Below are 26,748 nucleotides of genomic sequence, written 5' to 3'. Positions count from 1 at the left end.
TTTCGTTACAATTAGTTAGCAACTATGTTGCTAACTAATATAAAACTAATGTTTTAAGGCCAAGAGAAGGGGCCAATGTTTTAAGAGTCTCAAACTACGAGTAAACTATGTTGCATTGTTCACAATTAGCTCATAGAAGCTATGTTGATGTAATACACATGGAAACAGGTAAATAAGTTACCACCTCTGGTTAAAATAATGTTATCATAACTTATACACACACAAACAAGATAGCAAGTTGCACACAAACTTTCTAATATTAAGCAAAAACCAAGAAGTTTACTAGAAAAGACAAATAAGCACACTTGTTTTCATTATCTTTAACATTTAGATTTTGAAAATAGTAGTAGACTAGCAGTAATAATTAGGAATAAATTAAGGATTACATGGCAACACAGAGAACCATGCAACTTAAAAATTGAAGTTGGAACTAGCTCAGAAAATGGTGTATATTTCAGCTCATGCCAAGCTTGAAAGACGAGACTTTTCCAATGAGGAAGGTAAGGAAGCAGAACTGCTTGCCATGGAAGGTAGTGATGATGGTATGCTGGCTGAGGTCTTTGCTGATGCACCCCTAATGTAATGTGCCACTTTTCAACTCTTATAGAATTCTGTAATTTTAGGATGTGATATGTTTTCTATGTGCTAATTTTGTATTCTCCAGCTGGAGGCCATGATCTGTGCGTGGGAAGTATAACATTAGATTTGGACTTGGTAACTTTGTGGAAGTGGACTATATAAGCCCAGGAAATATGATATTTTGTTTTGGCCATTTCAAATGGTATTTGTCTAGATGTAAGGCCACTTTGCTCAAGGCATTTGGTGGATTTTTTCGTGTTTTGCTTTTAGTTTTCATATTATGCAGAATTTACCATGTTCTGTACTTCCATTTTGGTGCTTGACTGAGCATCCATAATGCTTCATCCACTAGCACTCTCTATTCAGTAAAATTTTAGCTTATCAAAAAAAGAAAAGGCCCGACAAGGTCACACGATAATTTTTACCGTGTGAATTAAAATGGAACATCAAGAGCCAATGGAGAGAAACTGTTGGTCTTCAACAGTTTGTTAAGGCATGTCCTACACACAGCAAACACAATAGTTGGGTAAGCAGAAACATAAACCTGACATTAAATTGAATACAAAATATATTTAAATTTCTTACTGCTGCAAACAATAACTCTACCAAACTACAAAGAAATCTAGATCTAACTCAACCCTAAAAGCTAGTTCAAAGGGTGAGAGTTGTTCTTACCTTATAAACTCTATCTTGAAACTATCTCTAGCCAATGTGGGATTTGGATTTTTTTCTAATTCACCCCTCATGCCCAGCACTCTTTGGACTTGGTGCGTGATCCTTTTGATGGATCTAGGATAGGCTCTGATATCAAGAAGAAATCTGAGCCTAACTCAACCCTAAAAGCTAGCTTAAAGAGTGAGGGTTACTCTCACCTTATAAATTCTATCTTGAGACTATCCTAGCCAACTTGAGACTTGAATTTTTTTTCTAATTCTAATTAGTTCTCAAACGTGAAATTTGCTATGGCCTAAGTCTAAACTAAAATCTCCCCAATGAAAAAGAATTCCCAAATTCAACCAATTCCAGAATTAATAGCTAATGAATCCAAGATAACCAAAGTCAATGTGACGAGTCTGTCATCATAAGTCACCTAATATATAAACTAAAAAGAAAATGGACTAACATATGATACTCACTAATAGGGGAAAAATTTTGCATGACGTAATTACAGCCGAGACACTTATGAAATAGAATGTCATAATCACAATAGTACGGAGGCTTTACAAGGGAAAAATGGAATGAATAATGAAACGAATCAGCCGTATGCTTTGAGGAAAAAAAAACTAGTGAAATGTGTTCATACTCAAAATCCCACCACAATAACAAGTCCAAAACACAACCACTCTCTTCCTCTACCTGCATTTAAATCAATGAGTTGTTCATAACGTAAGCCACAAAACTAGCACACCATTGACGGAATAAAGAATAAGAGATGAAATGTCACACACACCAGTCAGGTAGAAAGCACGAGCAGTGAGTGTGACAGCAAGGTGGGTGCGAGAGCTACCAGAAATCACTAACGTGAGTGGAGTCTAGTTAGGGTTAGATTCTTTTGATATTGGGTATAATTTTTATTTCCAACGGATACATATTCGCATGCGTAAAATCCGTCGGTTATACTTTGGGACAGAAAAAATTATCCGTCGAAAAATTTCATCGGTAAATAAAATTTTTCGGGGAGCATATAATCTCTCAGTAAATTCCATTGGTATTTCAAATATTTCCGATGAAATACTGTGGAAAATATTCAGTCGGAAATAATGAATTTTTTATAATGTTAAATAAAACATGTTATATGAAGTAATAAATTAAGTAATAGTACCTAGTAAAAAAATATGACAAACTAAATAATAATATTAATAAAATGTTTAATTATCTAAAAATATGTGTTGAAATATAGAATTATTATATTATTTATAAGTATTTTAATATTTTTGTATATGAAGTAAACTCTTTAAGTTTATGATCATCAAGTTTATGATATTATTCAAGTTTACATAATTTTCATAAGTTTACATAAATTCTTGAGTTTGATAATTTTGTTCATAGAAATTGTTCCACCATCAAGGGTATGATATCTCCAACCAGGATGATTATATTGGATTGATTCTTTGAAGATCAAATACACTCCAATTTGGATTGACTCGAAGTCACAAAACTCCCACAAGTTCAATTTTTTTTATTAGCAAATATTAATTATTAGAATGTTAGCAAGAAAAATTGAACCCACGATTTTTTTTCTCATTTTCTTTTTTCCTTAATTATCTGATCACCTTATATTTTTTTTTATTAATCTACATAAACACTCAAGTTTAATAACTTTGGCATTGGGGTCAGCCCACCATCAAGGATATGATATCTCCTATTAGAATGATTGAATTGATTCTCTGAAAATTGAGTACGCTTCAATTTGGATTGATCGTAACTTTTTTTTTAAAATTTTTATTTCGAATTTTTGTTTTTCCTTAATTGACTCAACCAATGAACCAATAAATTGTGTTTGTGTGTGTGTATGTTTTTTTGGCAAATTCCTCTATTAATCTTAAGTTCTGAGTATTTAGAGAAGTACCTATTGAAGAATTCAACGAGAACCTCAGAAAATTTATTCTACATTTCAATGTTAAATCATGTTAGTCACTTATCAATCATGAACAAGGATGGAAAAAGCATAACAGTCATGAAGAATTGTGTTTTGAATAGCTTTAACTTCAGTCATAACAGCCATGATCATGCAGGATTATGTAGTTTCTGATCTAAATGCTACGTATCAGTTGGCCATAGATAGATACTGATCTAAGTGCTTTACTTGGCTTGATTTTTTACTACATACATCCTATCATATCTAATCAATGTACCATATATACTAATATACGTTTCCACGAGCTTTTTTGGTTCCAGGCATATGTTGAAGTTCACAACTTCTGCATGAATCCATGACTGCAGCCAAGCATGCTAAGACATTATTTGTTATGAACTAGGACTAAGCTACTCTATGCTAAACTACACTAATGGTTACTTTCATAATTCTTCTCCACTATTTCCATTCATTTAGTGCTTATTTATACATATAATTGTTTGTCTGCTAGTGAGAATAATATATGCCTAACAGAATTGTACTATTGCATAACATAATTGTTCTAACTAATTCTGTTATAACCTATGCTAGGTGTGCCTATGTGCTGAAATGGCCTATGTCCTGTAGCTGGGCCGAGTGGTGATTCTCTTGGGTCTCCCATTGTGGACTGCTGATTGCTTATCATCTCCGGTATTGTCCTTGCTATTGCTAACAATACCCACCACTAGAAAAACAACTTTGTCCTTAAGGTTGAACAATAAAAACAAGCTAAAACAGGGGTGAGTTTAGAAAACAAAAGGTACGTTAGTGAAGTTACTTTGTTTTTTGGCTGGTTTGGGCCTAACAATAATAATGTCTGAATGAATAAGTGGTGTGTGTGACCTGTGCCATGGAACTGAACTGCCAAGTAGAGGATTGGGTTTGTGACCCGTGCCGTGGAGCAATCAACGAAGGTGTTAAAGACGGGTGGCGGAGATGATGGTGGAGGCGGTGGCTTCGGAGGTGGTGGTGGATGTGGCGACGGGTGTTGACGCCAATGACAAACAGAGCAAAGCTGAGTCTCAGTATCGGAGAGAACCCAAATCCAATGCGGAAGAATCTGGTGAGCGTTGGCGGCGTCCCCGAGCAGGATGATGTCATTGTCGTAGGGGATCTTGCGGTAACGGCGATGATCGGTGCAGAGTGATAGAGGCAACAAATGGTCGGGTTGGAAGTGACGGTTGATTGAACGAAAGTGGAGAAGCTTTATTAGAACGAGATCAATGGTGTCAATCGTAAACGAAACTATTTGAGGTTCGAGATGGTGAAAAGCAACGGAAGACAACGTGGTTCTGTTACGCTGATCAATGGCGATGATGTCGACACGGTGGTGCTACCACACCCTGACGGGGAAGTAGGTGGTACCGGAATCGATTCCGGTAGTAAAACCATCTCCTTGTCCAACCATGGGAAGCAGAGTCGGGATGGGTGTGGGGATTTGGTGCCGGGATGCGGGGCATGGAAGCAGAGTTAGTATGGGGAGCATATTGGGCATGGGTGCATTTGGTGGAGGTGGCCAGTTTGGATTGCCCCATTCCTGAGGATAAGGCTGGGGAGGAACGTAGGAGTGTGGTGTGAACTAAGAAGGATGCACGTGAGAGTGAGACGAAGGAGGGTACAGGCTAGGGTGGTAAGAATAAGCGTTCGACGGAGGAGCTGGCGGCGACGGCGGCGACGGTTGCTACCACTGTGGTGAAGGTGAGGTAGGAGAAGAGGATGCCGGAGTGAGAGCATCAAGACAATGCCGGATGGAGTCAAGCTTTCCATTCAAGTCGCTTAGGACATGGAAAAATGCGGTGTAGATCTGGGTTAAGTTGGTAAAGCCGTGAGTGAGATGGATCGCGGCTTCTTTAAGCTGGTCAATGGTGGACTGACAGATATGATGTTCTGGCATGGTGGGGTAGAGGAGAAGGAGGCAGGTCGAACCAATTGTTATGAACTAGGACTAAGCTATTTTATGCTAAACTACAGTAATGATTACCTTCTGTTACGACCTATGCTAGGTGTGCTGAAATAGCCTCTGTGTTGTAGTTGGGCTTGGTGGTGATTCTCTTGGGTCTCCCTTCGTGGATTGCTGCTTGCTTATGATCTATGGTATTGTCCTTGTTGTTGCTAACATTATTTCTTGCTTTATTGGACTCGAAGTGCAACACTTGCTAATTTCAATTTCCTATTTTGAATCTGTTATGCCATTTTTTTAGATTCATGACTTAGCAAACCAGAATGTTTATTTTTTTTATCAACATGAAAAATATAGGTCAACACTCAACACAATTTGTCTTTAATGATAATATTCAGGTGAGATATTCCATTCTTTAATAACGAATTTAGATATTTTGGCAACTAATAATTATCTCTTGTGGAGCATCGCATCCCATATACCTTGTTTGATAATGGTGGCAAACTGACGTGGGAGAAAAGAGAGGAGAGTGGAATTATTTATTTTTTAAAATAATGAACACTAAATTACTATAATATTTTTATATCAAATTTAGTAAAACAAAATTATTGATTAATTTTTTTATCCGGATTATTTTTTAAAGAATGCTAATGCACTCTCACTGAAAAAGGTGTGTAATTAACAATCCCTCCAATTAGGCATCTAGTTTTTTTATAAATTAATTGAGTCAAATTATATCTAATTCAAATTCAATTCATTAGATTTATGAATAAGTTCAATAAATCAATTATTTAATTAAAACTCGTATGAGTTGATTCAATTTATTTTTAAGATGTAGACTAGACAAAGGTAATATTCTAGAAGAATTTGTTCCATATTTAAGGTTAACAAAAGAAATCATAAATAGCTCGTTTGAATTTATAACATGAAGTCTCAACTCATACACCCAAATGCTATAAATTTTTCAACAAATATAAATCAGTCCTTGAAATCGAGCATTTTGTTTAGTGCTGTAAGATAAGCCTCCACACTAGAAACAACAACATCCACTCCTTCTCCAGTCCCACTATAAAAAGAGAGAGCATAGAACATTAGTTGTGCATGAGCGAGATTAGTAAGAAAATGATATACTAAAGCAATCAACTTTTGGATTAATATTACCTAAATGTTGGATAAACAAAGTTTCCATTCAAAGCATGAGTAAGTGTTTTGTTGTTTTCTCTACGAATTACAATACGTGTAGTTGCAATTGCATCAGTTCCCTCTGTAACTGGATTCAGTGTATACTCAAGTACTTTTACAGTTTCCTGCATAAAATAGTATAAGATTCCTCCATCACATAAGGGATAACTAGTTAAATTTATTGTTAAAAGTGTGATGCGGTGATAAATTAGTTCTTAAAAGATGAAAAGTATAAATTTAATCTTTAAATGTGTAAAAAGTGTAACAAATTAGTCTAGCTTTTAAATTGGAGACAATTTTATTATCAAGTTGTAGTGTTTAATGATCAATTTGATAATAAATTATATTTTTCAAAAATCAATTTGATATTAAGTTATAAAATTTAAGATAAAGGTATTCACCAATCAGGTTGAATCAAGTTTGGATAAACATGTTATCCAATTTGATCAAATTTTAATAGGTTGAGTTCAGTCTGGTTTATATAATTTTTTATAAACTCAACCTAAACCAACTCGATCAATCAAATGAATTGGGTCAAATTAAATTAATTAGATCTGAATATTTAAAAAATATTTTTTATTTTGTCTAATATTTTGTAAGTATATAATAACTAAATGTACTAAAAATCAAATTGTGTCAATATTTGATTAATATAATTAATGATTTCAATATTAATACAATATTTTTATTTTAGATACAAATAAAATATTGCATTAACATGAAAAAATATAAACAAAATCAAGATAGAGATAAAAATAACAATATAAAAAAGAAAAAAAAATCATGGAATGGCTTAATTTAATAATTTAATAAACTATGTGAGTTAAACATTAATGTATTTTATATTTAATAATTAATTTATATAATAGTAAATTTAATTATATGATATGGGTTGAGTTGGGCTAAAAAAAGAATTTGTTACCCAACTCATTTATGATCTAATCTTAATTGGCTTAAATTGGATTCAACCTAAAACCCTTATGAAATTCAACCCAATATAATTGGGTGGGGTTATATCACAGGTAGATTGGACCCATGAATATTCCTAGTTTAGGGATCAATTTGTCATTAAATTGTATGCATGATTAATTTGTTGTACTTTTTACATATTTAAAAACTAAATTTAAATTTTTCATCTTTTAGGAATTAATTTATCAATACTTTGCACTTTTAAGTATGAATTTGGCTATTTACACTATTTATAATAAAAAAAGGAAATCAGAAAAATGACTATGATTGATGATCCAAGAAATTTCCCTATGATATAACCAAGGAAGCTAAGGAGTTTTGATAAAGATTTGACTTAAATGCAATTATAATCTTTCTATTTTGTTGGATTCATAATTTTAATCCCTTAATTTTAAAATTAAAATATTTAATTCTCTTTTTTTTTTAAATTATAATTTTAGTTTCCCCGTTTTAAAAGAGAAACATTTAACCCTCCTACTTTAAAAAACTTGTAATGTTGGTTAAATTCTCAAATTTACTTGTGTTTTATTTCTTTTCTTCTTATCTAATTGAATCCTAAACATAACATATTGGTTTAAGATATAATCAAAAAATGATTAACTAATTACAAAGTAAGAAATAAAAGAAATAAAATATAGTAAAAATTTAATATTAAATCAAAATTATGGATTATTTAAAATACAGGAGTAAAAATTATAGATTTTGTAAAATATAGAAATCAAATATTTATATTTTGAAATATGAGATTAAAATTATAGATTTTTTTTATAAAAAAACATTGGGACAAAATATCTCAATTTTAAAATAGAAGGATCAAAATTACAAATTTTGTAAAATAAAAAATCTAAAAAGCCTAAAGATTTTATCTTCACATTGATATCTTAAACAAAAATAAGATTGACATTGTCATCATATGCATAACCTTCTAGCTAGCCCATTCTTTTTCCATGAAAACCCTAATCATTGGAAAGGGAAAAATGATAAAATATTGATTATTTCTTTCTGAAAGGTGAGTCGTTAAATACCAATAGATGTATAAAGAATACACAAAAATAACAAACTATAGAAATAATAAGCGATGTAATTAATCAAAAGGAATCAATAGCAACTAGGAACTTATCAAATTTCAGACCTTCACAATGAGATCAATAGCCTTGTAAGCTGCATCCACTGGTCCCACACCAACAGAACAAGCAACATGTGTGCTACCATGAACAGTAACAAGTTTGACAGATGCTGTTGAAGAACCCATAGTTCCACAAGTCACCTACATTGAAAGATATTGATTAATTTTTCTTTGTATTGTTATTCAAGACATTGTATCAAACATATAGTTTTAAATTAATTACATTTAAATTTACCTGCAAATCATCAAGCTTCCAAATAGGTTCTACATGACAAACTTGATCTGATACCAATGCCTTAAGGTCAACATCAGTAACTCTCTAAGGACACCAAGCATTAGAGTCAGGCAATAGGAAGTCATTAGTTTCAAGAATACAACTACAATTATATTCCAAAGCAATCTTTATAAGTACGCTTATAGTTTGTTTCTAAAGATGAGAAAAAGCCTTAATTACTAGTGTGAGTGACTATTGTAGTTGCAATACATAATTAGTTCAGGCATATTAGAAGTGCCATATGCTCATCTCCTTAGTAGAATTTGCCGTCTAAAGCGAGTTCATCTGTAAGGTGCACAAGTACAGGTTAATTATGAGTTGTTTCTCGATTTTTTTTTTCAGTAAAACTTTTATTTGACGGGTGAAAGTTTCTCAATATTTTTTTTATTAAGATTTTTAATCTTTTAGTCTTTTAAAAAATATAATTTTTAGTCTTTAAAATCTTATTAAATAAATAAAAATAATAAATTTAAACTTTTGTTCGGATACTAAAAATTAAAATTTTTAAAAGTTCAATAACTTTATCTAGTCAAATGAAGGTTTTGTAATTAAAAATGTTAATGAAAAAAAATTAAAAAACTTTGATCAATCAAACAAAAATTTGGAAATTAAAAACCAAATTTTAAAATATTTAAAGAATAAAAACTTAGTTAACCAAAAAGTATATTCACCCTCAAATAATTTTAGTAGGTTAAGCTAGCTCTTTGTATACTTTTGAGTTAAATCAAGAGTGAATAAATCTTTACTTGTGAATTTATAAACAAATTAACTAACTTTATAAAGGAACTTTATGTACGCTAAAAAAATTCGTGAAATAATCCATATGTTGTACCAATAGGCATGCATAATCATTTTATCCTTTTTGACCTTGATTTTATGCAAAACACAAAGAGCAAATATAATTCATTTTCGTCAAATTAATTATTTGATGTAGATAAATCACCGTAGACCCAACTTGTTCACAAAGTTAAGTACACGTAGCTACTAGATAATATATTCACAGTTAAAAAAGATGCAAGGAAAAGAAAAATAACTAATTCTTAACCTTCTTTTTTCCAGCCATTGCTTTGAAGTTCCGAAACACACTCTCTAATTCATCATCCCTAAGTTCATAACCAAGCTGACAAAAGTAGAGAATAACTCATGAAACAACGGAAAACATTCAATATGAATTTGAATATAACAAAAACATTTCCATACCTCTTGGAGTCGATTTTTCAACGCGTGGCGTCCACTAATATACGTAAAAGGGTAAATGGAGGGAAAATGAGTCATAAATTCATGATATATATGAAGTTTAAGATACAAATTAAAGTAACAAAACAATGAACTGAATTACAAATAAATAATAATAAACCACGAATCAATGATATCACATACAAACAATTGTTTGTTTTTATTTTTTACAAGCAAAAGAAATTAATTGATTAAAAAAAATAAATTCAATGATTAAACAATTTTATATGACAATAGTTGAAAAGCTAAATTATTGATCATACTCATATACTCGCACTTGCTTCACTTTAATTATCCACTAGCAAATTATTGAACATGTAATGCTACGAATGATTTTAAATTATTTCGAAATTAAATATTACCATAGCACTAACAGTAAATATATGGAACACCTAACATTATGAGTAATGTTGAATTGTGGCATTCATGTTCATGTAATTCAGTATTTATAATATACGGCACACAAATTTCCAACATTTATATTTTAGACATAAATATATTTTTTATTCCTAAAAAATTTAAGGTGAATTTTGTATTTAGTCTCTAATATTTTTTTTAATTTTTGGTTCTTAAAAAAATTATTTTGCATTTGATCCTTTTCATTATATTCACTCTATTAACTAGAGACGCCACCATCTTGATGGAAAACATATCAGCGATTTTGCAAAAAAATAAAAATAAAAATCAAGGATTAAAAGAAAAATTTGTAAACATTTCTGGAACCACTTAATAGAGTTAACTATAAAAGCTGAACGAAATACAAAATAATAATACAAAAAACTCAAGGACCAAATACAAAATCTGGAATTTTTTTTGTGATTCAAAGCAAAGAAAATTTATTAGGAGCCAAATCTAAAATTTATAAATTTTCCATGCACTCAATATATTTAAGCTATATTTTACGTATAATACAAAAGAAAAAAAAAACTAAAAAAAAAAAAAAACACAAGTAGGGACGAGCGCAACTGAGCCTGTCATATATTTCTAATCTTTATTAATTGGTTTTACTTTTTATTTTTATGTATTATATTTATAATATTTAATTTTATAAATATTGTTATATATACCTACCTCTTATTGATTCAATGATATGTGTCAGTTTTGGTTAAAATATGTTGTTAGATACTTCAACATTATATGAATAATGTATATCTTGTAATAAGGATTAATGAACATAAAAAATGTTAAAATAAACAATTTCTTTAACTAAAATTAAAAATGTTTAAGATAGATTAAAATTTATATATCAATGACGAGAATAAAAGCGTCTTCCCTCACCCCTTTTAATTTTCTCTATATGAACGGGAGTGAATCCTCTCACGTTAGAGCAAATATTAAGTATCGGTCTTTCGTGAGGGTACGTAGGTTAAATGTAATTTATTTTGGTAGACAATCAATTTCTTCATATATTAAGTGATCACTGTTATATATATATATATATATATAACTATCAGTCCTTAAATAATTAGATTCACAAAAAAATGGGACAAAAGAGTTGTGAGAAATAGCAAAATGGGATACCTTAGCTTCCCTAGTACCATATTAGCTCCATTGGACCTTTCATGACCAATATCTTCCGGAGATATTATTTCATATGTTCCTCTGTGCTTCAACAATCCAGCCTACAAAAGTAGAAATAAAAATAAAAAATCAACAAGGAACTAAATCAAAGTATTATTTTTAATTATGTGGACTTAGAGTTAAGAAGCCAGCTATTAAAAAATAGAAGGCATTAGTCTGGAATGCAAACAAAAAATATTATTTTAAAAATGAAAAGATTAAGGCTTAATTACTAATTTAGTCTCATTATGTATTTAATTTCTGTAATGAGATTCTTTTATTATTAAAAAGTTTAATTTAATCCCTCATTTTTTTTTAAATGCTCCAATGTTATCGTTACCGTCCAATTGAAATTAACGTAGCTACTGTTGCAAATGTGGAGGTTCTGTTTTATTTCTGTGTGTACATGTGTAAGAGTATTATTGTTCTAGAAGACTTTAAAGTAAACAAATAGTTTTAATTATTCCAAAATTAAAAACTAAATATTAAAGGGGAAAATGTAAAGAAATTCAAGTCAAAATATGCATGCACAACATTATGTACAGATCCACTTGCAATACCTACTATGAAAGTTCACTTACGAATAAAAAAAAACTGTAATACAAGTAATTCTAAATTTTGGCCAATAAAGTGTTTGCTAAAACTTGTAATTCTATTTTATTAATAACATCAACAAACTATTAAAGGAAAAAAAATTGTAGCATAAAAGATAAAAAATTCATAACATGATAGTTTTAGGCTTTAGATCATAGGAATATTATAATAATAAGTGCTGTCTATAATTTAGTACACAATGCATGTGTTTCACTCGACTAACCTGATGAATGCCACTTTCATGGAGAAAAGAATTATCACCGACAAGAGCTTTGTGTGGTTGTAAATACATACCAGAGCACTCTTCGACCTTGATAAAGATTATAAAATTTTGAATTTAATTAACAGAGGTATCTTAAAAGGAAGAAAAATATCTTAAAAATGATAAATATATAGTTTGAAAATAAAACCAACCATCCTGCTTGTCTTTAATATGTGTCTTGTATTGATTCCAGTATAAAGACCACCTAAGGCATGATCTCCCCTGCATTTTAGGGCCATCACAACCTTGAATATAAAATAGATTAAATGAGTTATAGTATATTAAGGAAAATGAACTTAAGTGACTGAGATGATAATTTAATAATAAAAAAAGAATATATACAAGAGTAATATTTGCAAATATGAAGCAAGTAGTACACGTGCACGTGGGTGTGCGCGTGTGCATGTCTGTTCTTAAGTCTTATAATTAAAACCCTTGGTAATAAAGGAAGAATTTAATAATGATTCATATACTACGTATTAGGATTTGAAGAAGCATCATATAGCCTTGTCTGATCAAGTGAAACTCACTACTCTTTTCTCGGCTCTCATGCTTAGTTTTATAATAAACCAACTGTTCAGTTCAATTTCTCTCTCTCATACTATATCTGTTGTCAACAAAAAGCTATGATAGTTATTGTCATATTTTACACTTGTTTTAACAGTCAATTTTTTCACTATTGTTGGAATTCCAATCCACAATTGCTGATGTATTGTTTTTTTTTTTATCTATCTGTGCAATGCATGAGCTTAATTTGGAATTGGATGCTCTTGATTTGGAGATAATAAAAATGTTTTCACTATCATATAATTTGTATCTAGTTGTTGTTATGTAGGGTATAATAAAGTATGTTGAACGGTGGAAGAAAACACATTTATTATTATCAATATCTTCTTTTACCTCCCGCTATAACCTGTACCGTTAAGTCATTAATAGTTAAATTTTTAATTCTTCAACTTTTTATAATATAATTTTTGGTCCCTCAAAATATTTTTGTTATGTTTTAATTTTTCATTAATTTCTTGTCATCGTTTTTAATTTCTCTAAATTTTTTTGTCCAATTTTAATATCTTATTTATTTTTATTGCTATAAAGTAATCTCAAATAAAAAATAAACAAGAAACTAAAAATTCACAAAAATAAGAATTAATTTTTGAATAATAAAAATAAAGAAGGAACTAAAAATAAAATAAAAACTAAAATTGCTAATAGAAAATTAACAAAAAATTGAAAGTTATTTAAAATATTTTGAGAAACTAAAAATTAAAATTTTAAAAAATTTAAAGACTAAAAAATTAATTAACTTTAATTTTTTTTTTTTATCAATGTCTACTTTTACCTACAGCTAGAATTTGTAGTTATATAAGTCAATAATTTTTGCCTACTGTCACAAGACATCCAAAACTAAAATTAAGGCTATGGTGATAGTTAAAGCTCTTTTAGTGACTGTCAAACAACTGTTTCTATATACCTTTCATAATGGACGGGCCCATCAGTGTCCGTGGGTCAATGTCCTACTAACATGCACTTACAGATTTTTAACTTATATGAACAGGTTTTGTCGGTCACTACAAAATTTCTAGTAGTCGATGGAAAATATTCATAATTGTAAATTTTTTTAAAGCTTTTATCCACAAATTGTTGGAAATCTATCTAGAAATAACTAAAATGTATTTAAAAATGATTTAGCTAATAGGAGTAAAAGAGTATATATAAAGAGGTATTAATTTTAAAGAAATATAAGATTGATTGAGTAGTTAAAAGAGTGAAATTATTAGTTCGATCTATTTTATTAGCAAAAAAAATTAGCAAACTAATAATTAATATTTTTTTATTAAATAAAAAAGATACCAATTTGAGTAGACATAAGAAGTACCAATTTGAGAAATGCAAGATGTTGACAATTTTAGAAAAAAATTAATTGTACTTTTTACCCCTAATCAATTAATTTGGCTGATTTTAGTCCTTGTTTTTTTAAAAGAAAAACCTTGCAAATTAAGTAGGTATTAAAAGGAGATCGACCACGAAGAGGCTATGATCAAAAGTAGATTTGGCATTGAGTGATTACTAGTCCAAGTAGGTATCATGAGGAGAGGAATTTACAGCAATGCGGTATTCAAACAGGTACGTTGAAAGAAACAACGAGATTGCCAAAGGAAATAATTGAAGAAATCAAGTTGTCAAAGATGAAAACAATACTGAATGTTGCAGGAAGGATGGAATCATGAGGGAAGTAAAGTGGTTGAATTGCTTACAGGTGTGGAACAAGTTGTAGATGGAGTGGATATTTTGTTATTACGTTCTAATTAAGCTTGTTCATTGCCATGAGAGAATGAAATATCAATAAATATAAAGATAAAACCTTAATTAGTGGGTTGGTATATCAAGATAAATTGTAGCCTGTATAGATGATGTCCATACATGTCAATGTGTCATAGTGACTAAACTAGCTAATTAATAATTGACACATTATTAATTTATATTTAAATGGGCAGTTTTTTTTTTATTATGCACCACTATTTATGGTTTAAAATGGTAACATATTAATTATTAATTGATTTAGTTTACACAACTCGAAGATTTATAAATCATCCTTTCATATAAGGGCAAATGAAATATGTAATTTTAGCACTATTCATAATTTCCAAATGTTAATTATCAAGATGCCTAGTTGCATTGTTGTTTAATTTCGGGGGTTAGTGACAAGGTAAGAAATATAATCATTTCATTAATATGTCTAATATGGACTGGAAATTCCAATTTTTTTAGTGGAGAGTAGTAATCCTTATTTTCACCAAGTTACTAAAGAGAAAAGTTACATTAAATAGAACTATTCTTCATTAACATCTATTAAATTCATTACACAATAGATGATTCATACTAACCTCTTCGAATGCAGCATTACCGGCCCTTTCACCAATCCCATTAATTGTTACTTCTAATTGTCTTGCACCAACACAGGCAGCCTAAAAGCAGTTATAAGACTAGATAAAAATCAATCTCGTGTTATTGACAACTACATTAAGAGAGTTATATGCGTATACCTGTATTGTATTTGCAGTAGCATGTCCTAGATCATTATGACAATGAACAGAAATAATAGCATTTTCAACTCCAGGGACGTTGGCTTTTATACCAGCAATCATTTCTCCAAACTCTAATGGCATTGTTATGCCCACAGTATCAGCTATGCACAGAGTTGTTGCCCCAGCTTTGATAACTTCTTCCAAAATTTTATAAAGAAACTCTGTATCGGATCTGATCCCATAATTAAAGATTGGATAATGCAAAAATAAAACCTCAAAATGTTAGATTGTTTTATAGTGGACATCATACTAAGTGATATTATTTTCCCTAAAGCTCAAATTAACATGATCTTAAAATTATATATTATGGTGTTTGATTAGTCCCAATTATATGATTATTATATTAATGTTTATTAGGATTAATATTATTATTATTATTATTATTATTATAAAGCAATTAGTAATATGTTGATGTGGCAGACATATGTGCTTTCTATGATGGGTAAATAAGCCCATATTAATTTAACACAGGAAAAGACCTCTATTTATAACCATTGTACAGTGTAATTGTCTCATTGAGACTTTACAGAGAAAACATATAATGTAAAAGAAATAGTTTTCTCGATCTCCTTTATTTTCTCTTCTCCATGAGAGGAACTAGTCAATGGATCAAATGTCTTGTGCTTATCCTGTACTTCTAAATTTATTGTGATTGTGGCAACGTTGTATTTTTAGACAATGTCTTAAGACTATTATAACAAATTGTTTCTACTATTATATATATATATATATATGTTCTCTGCTTGAATTTCCATCATTTTAGAAAATTTAATTACCTATATCTGTTTCAATGATTTTTTAATTTGTTTAAAGTGCCAATGAAAATATTTAATTTTATTATTGCAGTTGTATTATAAATATATGTGAAAACAAAAAGACCAATGTATTGGCAGCGATGTCTTGGTAGTTAATTAAATAAAAAGAGATGGGAGGAACCTGGCTGCATCTTCAACACCGAACTCGATGTCATCACAACCTAAACTGCGTGTAAACTTGACCATGTCGATAGCAATTTGAAGCACCTCTTCTTTAGTCTTATTGAGCTTATACTCCATGTGAATCGAACTGGTTGCAATGAAAGGTATTAGCCTTGGCTTCTTAGCGTATCTCACAGCCTCCCACGCTGTGGTAATGTCCTTCTCATTGCACCTACATAGTGCAGCAATGACTGGAACATACCCATCAGCGTCACAGTCATTGCCAACTTCTTGCGCTATCATCTTGACAGCGTTGAAGTCTTCCTGTGACGCCGAAGGGAAACCGGCATCGATGATGTCCACGCCCAACTTCACGAGTTGGCGAGCAATCCCGAGCTTCTGATCGGACGTCATGGCAGCTCCGGGAGATTGCTCGCCATCGCGAAGGGTGGTGTCCAGGATGCGGACATATGACGGGTCGGGAATGTGATTGGGAATGTATTCAGGACGAGAACGAGGATGAGTGCCGTCGGTAGATGTTTTACCTGCCATAGATTAATGCAAAGTTTCAGAACTAAAGGAACTCTTAGACTCAGGGAAGAGATTTATATATATATATATATATATATATATATATATATATATATATATATATATATATATATATATATATATATATATATATATGCACAGAAGATTCAACCACTTAACCAAAGACACCATGCCGAAGGTCCCTAGAAACCACATTGATAAAAATAACATTCACTCAAACCACGATGACTAGCTTATATAATTTTTTTAATTTCCATCAGTACACTAGTAAGAGATGAAAAGCTTAAGCTGGATAGCTGGTTAATGACAAAGAGGGAGAGAGAGAGAAAAAACGGATATGAAATCAAGTATTGAACAAGGCAGTAATTAGAACTATATAGGGGAGGGACATCATGCCCAAATTGCGAGCGAAGACATCAATCCAGCCCCAAGGAAAAGCATGCAGTAAGACAGTATCTGCAGCCCAAAGTTACAACTCATCCTCTTGCTAAGAAAATCCGCAGCTATCAAATCTACCAAAGCCATATAAACCAAAATCCCCGACGACAAGGAATCCAAGATACCTTGGGTGCTGTAAGGGTTATACCCCGAAGAGATACCCATTCCAATCCCAACACCCAAGGGTGTAGTCAGTGCAGAAAAAGAAGCCATTATAGTTGCTGACGACGCTTTAAACTGCGCTTGGGAAATGCAACCTCCAAGCGCAAACCCTTCAAAAAACTGATGAAAAGATAATTAGAGTAGGACTTTGCGAAACTTCTAAGGACAACCCAATGATAACAAAAAGATATCTTGAAGAGTAATCGTACACTTCCTGCATCTCATGTGAAACGTATGTGTTTCGGGTCTTCATCTTTCAATCAAGACTTAATGAGGAATTTATTTTTAGGTACTCCATCTTTATTATCCAATAAAAATTAGATTGTCAGAGGAATAATTTTCTCTCGTATTTCTTCTTGACCTTGATAAATCGAGATCGCTCGTCTGATGTGCAATTTTATGTCTGGTTTCCCATTATACAATTCAAACATATTTAGGTTGCATCCATAAAACGTCTTCATCTATTGGACCAGACTTAATTTATATACTTGACAAACATGACGACATAGATGTTATTGATACTGTAAAATAAAATATAATACAAAAAATTGACAACAAAAATTGAACATTAAAAAATTTAAATTCACTTACAACAAATTAATTAAAATATGAATAAATAACAAAATACATAAATTTGAACAACAAAATATATGATACAAATAATAAAATTTAAATATACTATCCTAATAAAATAAAATACATAAAAAACTTTTAATACTAACAAAAATACAATACAAATAACAAAATTAAAAATTAAAATACATACATAAATTAAAATAAATTACCAATTTTTTCCAATTAATAACATTTAAATTAAATAACATATATTATACAAATAAATTAAAATAAATCCAAAAGTAACTATGGAAACAAAAATTTAAACAATATATATATATAATTAACAACTTATCATATATTCCAATAAAAATTTTAAATAAGTAAACTAAATAATATTAACATTCTAACTAAACTTAACATACCATATATATAACATAAATAATACCATAAAAACCTAAAAAATCTAAACCAAATAATAATAACATACCAATTTATAAAATTTCAACAAATTCATATTAACAAATTAACTACAACTAACGTACGGTGTAACACAAATAATTAGATACCAACTAAAATTATAACATATACATATAACACAAATAATTTTATTATTTTAAGGTACTACTTAAAATTTAAAATTACCACCTAAACTAAACAAACGTAACATATGTATACTAACTAAAATCTACACATATGTAAAACAAATAATACCATACTAATTTACAAATTCTAAACAAAATAATATTATTAAAAACTAACCGAAACCCCAACTAATAGTAACTTAACATATCTATACTAACCTAACTAATATTCTTAAAATAATATTTACAAATAAACTAAAACTAACCTAACATATATATATATATATAACACAACTAATAATTTACAACTTACAAAACCTAACCTAAATAACATTAATATTCCTCCCTGCCTCTCCTGCCTCGAATTCGTCAGTTTGACTGATGGTTCCCGCATGCATGGCGAAATCGCCAATGGGGATGGCGGGTTCTTCACTGCCAACGAACTCGCTAGTTTGACTAACGGTTTGCTTGAGAGCATGTATGCAATTTATGTGCAAAACAGTCCCCTGATGAAAAATGTTTAAAAACGACTCCATTTAGAAAAATAGTTTTTAAAAGTGCTCCAAATGGGAAAATTTGCCAAGAATAGATACTTGGATTCTTTAATCAAAAGATTTAATTTAAGACTTAAGCATAAAATCACAACTAAAGATAGTTTTTTGGAATGATACGGTGGGAGAAGAATTTGTAAGCTTACAAATTTGTAATCTTAAGATGTCAAAAAAAAAAAAAACTCCAAATACCTCCTCTTTACACAAAAAGAATTAATAGAAATTGATGTTCATAATTTTTCTTCCAAAAAACAATAAATAGATATTATCGATGATCTAATGGTGAAAAATCAAAGAAAATATAAAGAAGAATTAAAAGGGAGTGTAAAATTAGAAAGTAAACCATCCTAACTTCTCACACGTTTTTATTGTGTTTTTGGTAGGTAAAGGTTCTGATGACCCCGCGTGACCCGCCAAGCTTAAATGTTTTGTCAGGAGTGTTAGTAATAGTAACCACATACTCTTTTTCTGCATTGTTTAAGATAAATAAATATTTATGTATTATTACTAAAAAAGTAAAGTTAAGATACACTCCTTTGTCGGATTCAACTTCTATATTTATACTTGTATCTGAAAAAAAACTATCAAATTTATACATGTAGATGGGTTGATGCTCCCAAGCGGGTGAAACATGACCCTTAAATTATTATATGTTGATAAAAAAAAAGTAAAAAAGAAAAAGTGATATTGGATAATAATATATGGACACTTATATATCATAAATATCTTATTTGTCACTTTTTTTTATCAAATCATATTATATATCATACTTAATATTTTTATTCTTTCTTTCTCAAGGTGTCTAATAGCATAGAAGTGTCTAAATATCTTTGATATTTGTCTTTTTACATATCATTCATTCAAGCGGATGAAACATGGTAGTTAAATTATTGAATAGCAATGAGAAACATATCATTTGGAGCTTTTACTGGCAAGTGGGCATTCACGGACCTACTTGTTATTAGGGATAAAAAAATTTCCAATTTTTTAATCGAAGTATATTTTAAAAAATTACTCAAAATGAGATAGGTGATAATAAATGTTACGACTTCTAACTTACAAATCGTAATATCTGTTACGAATTTTTATTTTTTTAATTTTTTTAACTGAAGTCGTAAAATTATTTACGACTTCAATGCAAATGTTATTTTTTCTACGACTTTAAAGTCGTAATTTTTTTTAAAAAACTGAAGTCATAAAATTATTTATGACTTTTTTTTGTTTTACGACTTTAAAGTCGTAAAACTTTTTTTTAAAAGGTTTACGACTTCAAAAATGTTTTTTTTTTATGATTTGTAGACATGTTTTTGTTTTGTTAACCTATTTATTTATTTTCCTAAATATGTTTTTTCTTTTAAATTTTATATTTTTTACGGTTTCATTTTTATTTTAAATAAAAATTAAAAAATAAATTTTGAAATATATAATAAATAATATTAAGATGACTTACTTATTAGTATATTTTTTGTGATTTTATTTGACATGTTATTATTTTATTTTAATGTTTTATTATTTAAAAGATGTTATATATATTTTTAAGGAAAAATTATACTTTTGGTTTTCCATTTTATCTCAATTTAGGATTTGGTCCTCCTATAATTTAATTCACAAATTTGGTCTTCGAGTTTTATAAATCCTGCAAAATAGGTCTTGGAAGCCCGATTTGGACGTTGACCGTTAACCTCAAACGTTGAATGCCATGTGTTAATGCCACATGTCAATATCTGAGTGATTCCCTGTAAAGGCTTCATTTTTTGTAGGTAAAATTATACTTTTAGTCTCCAGTTTTACTCCAATTTCGATTTTGGTCCCCTTATAATTTAATTCACGCATTTGGTCCCCTAGTCTTATAAATTCCTTTATAAATTTTTCCTGCAAAATTGGTCTTTTGAATGGTTTAGCCACTGGTGCTAGAGACATGGTTGGTCTTGATAAATCTCGCACTTCTTTTTCATCGCAAGTTTTTCACTCACTTGGAACCCTGAGAAAAATCACTTTTTGTCTCTCTCCCACTTCCGGGGTTGTTCAACTTGGGAAAGTGGCACATGAATCCCAACTGTTAGACAAGTGGTCTCAGATATCTTAAGAAGAGGGGGTTGAATTAAGATATCACAAACTATTCCCCAATTAAAAATTCTACTTTGATTTTAACCCAAGTCCCAAGATTCCTTTTAAAATGAATTCCTAAATAATAATTCAAATTAAACTTACTGAATATAAACATTAAGCAACAATAAATAAAAGAGTTTAAGGGAAGAGAAAGTGCAAACACAATTTTTATACTGGTTTGACAAAGTTTGTTGCCTACGTCCAGTTCCCAAGAAACCCGCTTGGGAGTTCCACTATCTCACAAATCCTTTACACCTTCTGAAACACACAAGGACAACTCTTCCTTTGTGCTCAGATGCTTTACAACAAGAGACTCATAGTCTCTTAGTCCTTTTTCAGAAGTAAGAAGAAGAAGAAATGATCTCTCTTAAAAGAAACAGATGTTACAATGAAGCTCTTAATTCTTTATTGAATAACACAAGTGTTTGGCCAAAGAATTTTTGAAGATAAGAGATTTTTGTTTGAGAGGATTATGCCTTTTGTGAACAGTGAAAACTCTGAAGAAAATTCGTGCCCAATTCACCTATTTAAATGCCTTTGACGACCATTCAAAAATCCAATGAAAAGTTATAACTGTTGGTAGATTTTCTCGAAAATCCTTTCTAGTAATCGATTACAGCATTGGCGTAATCGATTACATAGTTATTTTTATTCAAAATTTAAATGTCCAACGTTCAAAAGTTCTGGTAATCGATTACATATGACGTGTAATCGATTACACACTTACAAAATCATTTTTAATTGTTTTAAAGTATTGGTAATCAATTACAGCTTTGAAAACTTTGAAAATAACTTTAAAAACATTTCCAGAAAGCTTTGTGGCCATTGGTAATCGATTACAACCTTTGGTAATTGATTACCAGATAGTAAAATGCTTGGAAAAGTTTTTGTTAAGATAGAAACTCACTTGGCCAATCATTTGTGCTTTTCAAAAACATTTCTAAGAGTCTATCTTAATTCTTATCTTGAGATCTTTGCTTTGCATGACATCTTGCTTTCTTCATCCTTGAAATTCATCTTGAATGATCTTTGAAATTCCTTGGCATCATTAAAATAATTCTTGAAGCTTTGCTTCTACACCAATCTGGGTCTGAAATTTTCAGATTTCTTACTTTAACAGGTTCTATAATAACCCCCTTTTTTTTTCTCTTTTTTCTCCCCCATGCAGTATTTTGTGTATATGACTGCTTAAGTGACTTATGTATGACAATGGTATTTTGTTTGAAATTTGAAATACAACTTCTCCAGTAAGGAAATTTGGCTGAATTTATAAAGGAATTTATAAAATTGGGGGACCAAATGTGTGAATTAAATTATAGAGGGACCAAAATCGAAATTGAAGTAAAAATGGGGAACTAAAAGTGTAATTTTACCTACAAAAAATGAAGCCTTTACAGGGAACCTGTAACGACCCGCCTCGTCGTTACGATATCACCATCCTAAACCGCAATAAATTCAATTTTTAAATGAAAACTTCCCTTAATTTTCTGCTTATGAAAATAAAGATAATTTTCTTTATCTTGGCATACATACACTTGCCAAACCATACACATTTACTTAAGTCTGTCCATACATATAATTAAAATATGAGATTTACGTCTTTAACTCAACAAAAGAAACTTGAACCAACTATGGAGGAGTTGATTAACAAATCACAACTCTCTCCCAAAATAATCCCAACGTCATCACGTCGATCATCACGTCGGTTCGGCGGCTCCTCAACAGAATCTCACTTCCTTCACCCTACTGCTGTCATTCTACTCCCACGAACAAGGTTCGCAATCATCACAGGTATCAACCACACGATACAAAATTGCAAGGGTGAGTTCATTATAAAAAGAACCAATACCAAATCCAAATAACCACAATTAGCAAGAATAATAGGCAAACATTATGAGTTTACACAACATTTGTTATTCAACATCCACATTCAACAATTACTCATCATCCATCCATGGATTCAATCAACACTGCACAGAATGATGCATGCACTTGACCTCAACTCTCTGATGCAATGCGATACGTACCGTATCATGACTCCCCCCCTCGGTGATCAGCTTGGGCCACAAGGGAGTTCTCTACCAGGTGACAACCCCCTAGTACAAAGTACATACTAGCATAGTTATATTATTTCACGTGTCATATGAGGCATGAACCATGGGCGTCGTCAAGTACCCGACCATGGATGAATTATTGGGGGACCAAATCTAAAATTAGAGATAAATTGGGGAACCAAATTTATAATTTTGTCATATTATTATTATAGAGCACCATATGTTGATGTGGTAGGCTTGTGTATGGGCTTTCTATGATGGGTAAATAAGCCCATATTAATTTAACACGAAAAAGACCCCTATTTATAATCATTGTACAGTGTAGTTGTCTCATTGAGACTTTACAGAGAAAACATATAGTGGAAAAGAAATAGTTTTCTCGATCTCCTTTATTTTCTCTTCTCCATTAGAGGAACTAGTCAATGGATCAAATGTCTTGTGCATATCCAGGTACATATATATATATAGTGATAGAGACAACGTTGTATATTTAGACAATGTCTCAAGACTATTATAACAAATTGTTTCTACTATTATATATATATATATATATATATATATATATATATATATATATATATATATATATATATGTTCTCTGCTTGAATTTCCATCATTTTAGAAAATTTAATTACCTACATCTGTTTTATTAGTGCAGTTGTATTATAAATACATGTGAAAACAAAAAGACCAATGTATTGGCAGCGATGTCTTGGTAGTTAATTAAATAAAAAGAGATGGGAGGAACCTGGCTGCATCTTCAACACCGAACTCGATGTCATCACAACCTAAACTGCGTGTAAACTTGACCATGTCGATAGCAATTTGAAGCACCTCTTCTTTAGTCTTATTGAGCTTATACTCCATGTGAATCGAACTGGTTGCAATGAAAGGTATTAGCCTTGGCTTCTTAGCGTATCTCACAGCCTCCCACGCTGTGGTAATGTCCTTCTCATTGCACCTACATAGTGCAGCAATGACTGGAACATACCCATCAGCGTCACAGTCATTGCCAACTTCTTGCGCGTTGAAGTCTTCCTGTGACGCCGAAGGGAAACCGGCATCGATGATGTCCACGCCCAACTTCACGAGTTGGCGAGCAATCCCGAGCTTCTGATCGGACGTCATGGCAGCTCCGGGAGATTGCTCGCCATCGCGAAGGGTGGTGTCCAGGATGCGGACATATGACGGGTCGGGAATGTGATTGGGAATGTATTCAGGACGAGAACGAGGATGAGTGCCGTCGGTAGATGTTTTACCTGCCATAGATTAATGCAAAGTTTCAGAACTAAAGGAACTCTTAGACTCAGGGAAGAGATTTGTCATTATGTTTTTGGAAGGAATCATTGTGGTGATCTCCAATTTAGCTGTAGAAAATGTGTATTCACTCTAGACTTGATCCACACTAATAACACATTTTATTCCCTTCAAATTATTTATTGTTTAAAATAATGATCACACTTTTAAATATTGTGAATTGCACTAATTATTATGATAAAATGATGTTTTTAACTAAAATGTCCTTATTAATAAATTTAAAATGTTTAAGAAGTGTGTTTTTTTCAAGTACTTTCGTAATTTTTAGCTTGAAGTGTTTTTGAAACAAACTAAATTATCAGGTAATTTGACAAAAAAGGGAGTATATTTCAAAGAAAATACATTTATGTTAAATATATATTTGCATAGGGATGTTTTTTTATGATACAGCTCTTCCCCTTCCGCCCCTCCCCCCCTTCCGCCTAAAAATAATAATCTTTCTAACTTATAAAAATATCAAAATTACTTTTCCCTTTAAGTTTTAGTTTTTTTTTCAAATTATATCTAGTTATGTTATTTTTTATACATATTCATTTTTTAAAAAATAATTCTTAGAAAAATATTAATATTAGGAACCAAGATAATTTCCAACATTTATACATACGATCAATTTAATTAAACAATAGTTAGTTTATCCACTTCCCAAATAAGCATACGCATAAAGTACAATTTTTTAGTATCCATCACATTACTTGCGTATCTATGCTTATGGTTATTTAGGAATTGGATAGACGAACTATTGTTGGATTAAATTGATCGTATATATAAATATTGAAAACATAAAAGGAATTATCTTATAATGTTACACTTCTAAGATGATTTTTAACTAAAAATCGACTTAGAAAGGTATTATTATAAGATGATTTTTAGTTAAAAATTGTTTTAGAATGTGATAACTTTTTTAAAACGATTTTTAAAGAAACATCGTAGAAAGTCTTTCAAAGATGGTTCAAAATCGTCGTTGAATGTATATAAAAGCCATTGTAGAAAGGTCTTTCTTCAATAGTGACAGTGATAGTTGAACGTTTTCCAAGTTTTACAATTTTAAAAACAACAATCTTTAAATAAATACAATATCCACGAAACCGATTAAGGTTGTAGCTTTCTTGGTTCCAGTGGTGTTACCAATCGATCTGAACTGATTTTTAAAATTATGGTGGGAAGGAATAGTGAGTGTAATGATAAAAGGAGAAAAGAACAAAAATATAAAAAAAAAACTAATAAAAAGGAAAAAGGTCAAGTCTAATGGAATGAATTATCCTAATTTGGACTCCATAGGATGAATGGAGTGTGACACATGAGATAATTGACCCAGGATATGTAAAAGTATGTTAAGAACAAATAAGTTGTCCTAGTTTAAACTTGAATTGCCTCTATTAAACTTAAAGGGTGAAGTCAAAGGATGAAATATGAATGAAAGGGATTGCCCTAGATTTATTGATATGGGTCGCGATAGACGACAACTATATGATATGGGTCGTGACAGACGACAACTATATGTTTCAATGTCAAGAAGGATTTTTAGGGGTGGGGTTACCATAAAGATAATTAATGAATATGTAATGGTAAATTTAATCAGTATTTTTATAACATTGGTTAAGGAATTAAAAGAATTTTTTTTAGTAATTTGCATAAAATTACGCTGCTCATGACTTTTTTATACTGTCATATGATCTTCATGAGATATATTTTTTTCTCTTAATTTATTAACTAATGTCGTATGGACACCAGTTGAGAAGATCAATACATACTTATCCAATTATCGAGATTTTTTTTTATTGATAAATTATTCTATAGTTAACATTCTCTCTCAAGACAAAAAATTTGTGCTCAACGAATCTAGTTCATACTCTTGTTGTAAATTGACTTAAATTGAAACCTATAAACTTAGTAATAATCCATTGACTCCCTTAAAGGCTAAACCTTACTTTCATGATTAAGTCTCAAGTTTATGTAGACCTTTTCCGAATGTCTATGAGATGTAGATAAGTGGCTAACAAATTCCCATGATCACAGTACCTCAATAAGAATCAAATCAAAAGATATTCAATTATTAACAAAATGGAGACAACACTCAATCATGCATATATATGCCCAATCCCAAAAACTAGAAAATTACTTAGACAT

At 30.6% G+C, this 26,748-nt stretch overlaps 2 protein-coding genes across 2 annotated transcripts; both read right to left on the bottom strand.

The window, feature by feature from the left end:
- Positions 1–5,990: 5,990 nt before the first annotated feature.
- Positions 5,991–17,608, bottom strand: LOC100797422 (probable 2-isopropylmalate synthase). Its single transcript, XM_006604217.3, has 13 exons — positions 17,415–17,608; positions 16,319–16,844; positions 15,341–15,554; positions 15,182–15,262; positions 12,449–12,541; positions 12,258–12,344; positions 11,402–11,502; positions 9,845–9,878; positions 9,690–9,764; positions 8,606–8,689; positions 8,377–8,511; positions 6,255–6,400; positions 5,991–6,159 (listed from the first exon to the last, which is right to left on the bottom strand). Exons 1-13 carry the CDS (start codon positions 17,500–17,502, stop codon positions 6,072–6,074), a joined length of 1,752 nt encoding a protein of 583 aa, XP_006604280.1. The 5' UTR covers positions 17,503–17,608; the 3' UTR covers positions 5,991–6,071.
- Positions 17,609–24,027: 6,419 nt separating this feature from the next.
- LOC100796890 (probable 2-isopropylmalate synthase) lies at positions 24,028–24,570 on the bottom strand. The gene has a single exon (XM_041012899.1). The coding sequence runs from the start codon at positions 24,568–24,570 to the stop codon at positions 24,028–24,030; it is 543 nt and encodes a 180-aa protein (XP_040868833.1).
- Positions 24,571–26,748: the final 2,178 nt, after the last annotated feature.

This window comes from Glycine max, chromosome 19, assembly GCF_000004515.6.
Source record: "Glycine max cultivar Williams 82 chromosome 19, Glycine_max_v4.0, whole genome shotgun sequence".
Classification (NCBI taxonomy): domain Eukaryota; kingdom Viridiplantae; phylum Streptophyta; class Magnoliopsida; order Fabales; family Fabaceae; genus Glycine; species Glycine max.
Note: the sequence above shows the minus strand (reverse complement) of the source record. Positions and strands in the feature narration are given on the sequence as shown.